This window comes from Pteropus vampyrus, unplaced genomic scaffold, assembly GCF_000151845.1.
Source record: "Pteropus vampyrus isolate Shadow unplaced genomic scaffold, Pvam_2.0 Scaffold661, whole genome shotgun sequence".
NCBI lineage: Eukaryota > Metazoa > Chordata > Mammalia > Chiroptera > Pteropodidae > Pteropus > Pteropus vampyrus.
In genome coordinates, this window is record NW_011889442.1 from 41363 (window position 1) to 46496 (window position 5134).

Here is a 5134-nt window from a genome sequence, read left to right on the forward strand (position 1 = left end):
CTTTGCGAATTTGGATCTTAGAATCTTCCCCTTTTCAGTCATTGTTGTCTCATTTTGTCCCTATGTATGCTGAATGTTCATTAATATCTTGTTATAACAATTCCCTTCTTATTATTTAAGCTATAATGCCCTGTTCTTAGTAAGGGTTACACCCCTTTGCTTCTATTTGCCTGATAGTCACTTTACTCCTAATTATGTATTTTGTTGTTGTTATTTTGTTTTAGGTGAGTTGACCCCTTTCAGTATTTCCTGTAGTGTAGGCCTTGTAGTGCAGAATTTCCTCAATTTTTGTATGTCTGGAAAGGTCTTAATTTCTCCTTCATATCTAAAGGAGAGCTTAGCTGGATACATTATTCTAGGCTGGTAGTTCCTTTCACTTAATAGTTTAAATATTTGATTCCATTCCTTTCTGTCTTATAAGGTCTGTGCTGAGAAGTCCGATGATAATCTAATGGGTTCCTTTATACGTTACTGTTTCCTTCTTCCTGGCTGCCTTGAGAATTCTACCTTTGTTGTTGATTTTTGATAACTTTAATACAATGTGTCTTGGTTAAGGCCTTTTTGGGTTGAGATAATTAGGTGTTCTGTTGACTTCCTGAATTCCAAGCTCCAGTTTATTCCTTAGATTTCTGAAATTCTCGTTTTTGTCTGAAAATGCTTTCTATTTGTCTGAAAATGCTTTCTAGTCCCTGAACCTTTTCCTCACCTTTGATAATGCCTATTATGCTTATGTTTCCTCTCCTGATGGTATAAGCTAGTTCTTGTATTTCTCTTTCATTTTTTTTCTTTCTTTGGTTTCTCTCTTCTGATTTATTTCTAGATTTCTGTCTTCTATATCACTGATCCTTTCTTCCATTTGGTAGACTCTTTCCCAAGCTTGCTATTTCATTTTTCAACGCTTGCAGTGTGTTCTTCATCTCCAGAATATCTATTCTGTCCTTCTTGAGGGTTTCGGTCTCCTTGCTCTGCTCATGTAGTTGTTTTTTCAATTCCTAAAATTCTTGATTTGTTTCGGATCTCATTGAGCTTTTTCAGAAGTACCACCCTGAATCCTCTGTCATTTAAGTCCCATATTTCTATGTCTATAAGCTTATTTTCTGGAGATTTTTCTCTTTATTTCTGAGATGCCTTGTCACTTTGGTTGTTCATGGTGTTTAATGAACTATTTCTCCACCTGGGCATTAACGGAAGTGTATGCTGTTGTTCTTCCAGAAAGAAGATTTAGTATATAAAGGTCTCTCTTTAGCCTGCTTCAAAGAAGGCATTTTTCTTTCGTTTTCCATTAGGTGGCGTCTGAGCCTCTTGGATCCCTGCTTGATGTAAACCCTAAAAATATCTTTTTAATTTTTTTGTAGATATTTAGTCCCACTCGCTACTCACAGTTTCAGTCCCTGTCAGTGTTAGCAACAGTTTCGATAGTGTTTGCTCAGATTCCCCTGGGGCTCCGCGGTTCTTGGTCTCAGAGGGTATGGGGGGAGGGGCCCTCTAGGTTGGGAGTTAGGGGTTGCGGCTCAGCCTCGGTTTGGAACCAGGGCCAGTAAAAATCAACTGTTATTTCTCTACTGTCCTGTCCCGCGTCTCTGTCTTCTGTCCTGATGACTGGGCCCTGCCACCCGCTGTGGGGTGCTCACTGCAGTCCCAGGCAGGGCTGTTAAGGGAAGTCCCTGCACCTTCACCCCTCCCCTTCCTTTGCAGGAAGCTACGGCGGCAGCGAAAGACAGCTTCTTTATTACTCCCAGTCCACCCCCCAACACCCGGGCTTCTAACCTGTGATACTTCTTATGCACGGATCCCATGCTCAGATGTGCTGGTGTGCAGTTTGCGTGTTTTTTGTTAAAGTTTTAGATATTCAGCTTATTGTTGTTTCAAGGGGAGAGATCTGGGGATGTCTTTCACTCCACCCTGTTTCCACCCACTTCGAGATTTTTCTTAATGTAGGCGTTTATCACTGTAGACCTTCCTCTCATGGTTTTTCCCTCATTTTGTAAGGTGTGTTATGTTTTTGTTTTCATTTGTTTGGATATAGTTTTTGACTTCTTTGACCCATTGATTGTTCAGGAGTGTGTTGTTTCAGTTTCACATGTTCGTGATTTTTCCAGCTTTCCTCCTCTGAATGAATTCTAGTTTCCTATCATTGTGGTTGCCAAAGCTGCTTGATATGACTTCTGTCTTCTTAACTTTGTTAGGACTTGTTTTGTGACCTAACACATGATCTATTTTATCATATGTTCCATGTGCACTTGAGAAGAAATTGTAGTCAGTTGGATAACACCTTCTGCATGTGTGTCAGGTCGATTTGCTCTTATGTGCAGTTCAAATCCATTATCCTCTGATTGATATTTTTGGACAATCCATTGCTGAAAGTGGAGTATTGAAGTCTCTCATTATTATTGCATTGCTGTCTATTTCGGCCTTCAGATCCGAAAGTACTTCCTTAATATATTTACTTGCTCCGATATTGGGTCCATATGTAGCTATAATTGTTATATCCTCTCGATGAATTGGCTGCTCTATCATTACCTGATAACATTCTTTTTCTCTAGCGATAGTTTTTGACCCAAAGTCTTATTTTGTCTGACATAAGCATAGTTACCTCTGCTCTGTTTCGGTTTTCAGTTGCACATTTGTTGTTGAGTTGTCCCTTTCCAATAAAGTCAGCGTGTACTTCACCAGCATTTCTTTGCGTTCAGGTTGCTGCTGTGGAGCAGAGGATGTGGAGGCGTCCATTGAACCGAGCATTTCTGTAGGAGCATCACATGGCGGGACTCCAAAGGAACCTTCATCGTCCCAGAAGACCCACCCCTGTGAAATGTGTGGTCCAGTCTTAAGAGACATTTTTCACTTGCTCGAGCACCAGGGAACACAGCACAGCCAGAAACTGTTGAGGTGTGGAGCGTGTGAGAAACAATTTTATTTCAGTGCGAATTGTCAGCAGCACCAGGAGCAGCACGTGGGGGGAAAACCCTTCGTAAGCAGTGTAGACAGAACCTCATTTGTGATGAGCTGCAATTTCCATGCGTCAGAGAAGCCCTCAGTCTGCAGCGAGGTTGGGAAAAACTTCCTGACCAACGCAGGACCTCTCCAGCAACAGGCCAGTCACACCACAGAGCAGCTAAACAAAATCTCCGAGTGTGAGGTGACTTTCCAAAGTATAAAAAGTCACAACGCTTGGGAAGAATGCAAGAGAGTTTTCAGCCCCAAACACATATTCGTTCAGGACCCAGGTATCCACACTGAAAGCCAGTGTTTTGTGTGTCACGAATGTGGGAAACCATTCATGTACAAATCCTCATTTCTTGCTTACCAGAAAGTCCACTCTGATGACAGACTTCATGTGTGTGACGACTGTGGAAAATCCTTTAGAAGAAGCTCAAACCTCAGTCGACTTCGAAGAATTCATACTGGGGCAAGGCAGTACAAGTGTGGCAAATGTGGAAAGTCCTTTAACCGAAAATTTGTCCTCATTTATCCTCAGAGAAGTCACACGGGAGAAAACTGTTACATGTGCCGTGAATGTGCGCAGTCTTTTAGCGATAGCTCTGTGCTTATTCAACAGCAGACAGTCTATACTGAAGAAATGAGTTATGAGTGCACCGAATGTGGGAAATTCTTTAGACGAAAATCTCATTTAACTGAACACAAGCGGGTTCACACGGGAGAAAGGCCTTATAAATGTAGTGAATGTGGAAAATCTTTTACCTCTAGCTCTGGTCTTCGTTATCATCAGAGAGTTCACACAGGCGAAAGGCCTTATGAGTGTAGTGATTGCGGGAAATCTTTTACCCAGTTAAATCATCTCATTATACACCGAGGAGTTCACACAGGAGAAAGGCCTTACAAGTGCAGTGAATGTGGGAAATCCTTTAGCCATGTGTCTTACCTCTCTAAACACCAGAGAATTCACACTGGAGAAAGGCCTTTTGAGTGTAGTGAATGTGGGAAATCTTTTACTTCGGGTTCTGCCCTCTGTTATCATCAGAGAGTTCACTCGGGAGAAAAACCTTATGAGTGCGGTGAATGTGGAAAATCTTTTACCAATGGACCAATACTCATTCGACACCGTAGAGTTCACACGGGAGAAAGGCCTTATGAATGCAGTGAATGCGGGAAATCTTTTAGGGAAAGAAATCACCTCAATATGCACCAGAGAGTTCACACGGGAGAAAGGCCTTATAAGTGCGCCGAATGTGAGAAATCTTTTATTTGTAGCACTCTCCTTCATTATCATCAGAGAGTTCACACTGGAGAAAGGCCTTATGAGTGCAGCGAATGCGGGAAATCTTATATTAATAGTCGTTCCCTCCGTTCTCATCAGAGAGTTCACACTGGAGAAAGGCCTTATGAGTGCAGTGAATGTGAGAAGTCTTTTATCGATAGTCGTTCCCTCCGTTCTCATCAGAGAGTTCACACTGGAGAAAAGCCTTATGAATGCAGTGAATGTGGGAAATCTTTTATCGATAGTCGTTCCCTCCATTCTCATCAGAGCGTTCACATAGATGAAAGGCCTTATGAGTGCAGTGAATGTGGGAAATCCTTTAGGCAAAGAAATCACCTCAATATACACCAGAGAATTCACACAGGAGAAAGGCCTTATAAGTGTGCTGAATGTGGGAAATCTTTTATTCGTCGCACTGTCCTTCATTATCATCAGAGAGTTCACACTGGCGAAAGGCCTTTTGAATGCAGTGAATGTGGGAAATCTTTTATCGATAGTCGTTCCCTCCGTTCTCATCAGAGAGTTCACACTGGAGAAAAGCCTTATGGGTGCGACGAGTGTGGGAAGTCTTTTACCAGTGGAAGATCCCTGCGTAGTCATCAGAGACTTCACACTGGAGAAAGTCCTTATGGGTGCAGTGATTGTGGGAAGTCCTTTACCAGCGGAACATCCCTGCGTCGTCATCAGAGACTTCACACTGGAGAAAGGCCTTATGGATGCAGCGATTGTGGGAAGTCTTTTACCAGCGGAACATCCCTGCGTAGTCATCAGAGACTTCACACTGGAGAAAGGACTTAATGTACAGTGAATGTGGCAAGTCTTATACCTGTAGATGTGCCTTCTTTTGTCTTTAGAGCGTTGACACTGGAGAAGGGCCTCATGAGTGCAGTAAATGTGGGAAATCTTTTCCTAGTAGCT

General features: G+C 42.4%; 1 protein-coding gene across 5 annotated transcripts in view; it reads left to right on the plus strand.

Annotated features, from left to right (window-relative positions):
• LOC105309040 (putative uncharacterized zinc finger protein 814) overlaps positions 1-5134 on the plus strand; it is a 29495-nt gene that overhangs the window by 13377 nt on the left and 10984 nt on the right. For 3 of the 5 annotated variants that reach the window (XM_023525980.1, XM_011385125.2, XM_023525983.1), the window contains one exon: positions 2691-5134. In XM_023525980.1, coding sequence (XP_023381748.1) covers positions 2691-5014 — 2324 coding nt within the window. In that variant the 3' untranslated portion in view covers positions 5015-5134. The remainder of the gene's footprint in view (positions 1-2690) is intronic. The other 2 variants (XM_011385124.2, XM_023525981.1) reach the window with 2 other exon arrangements.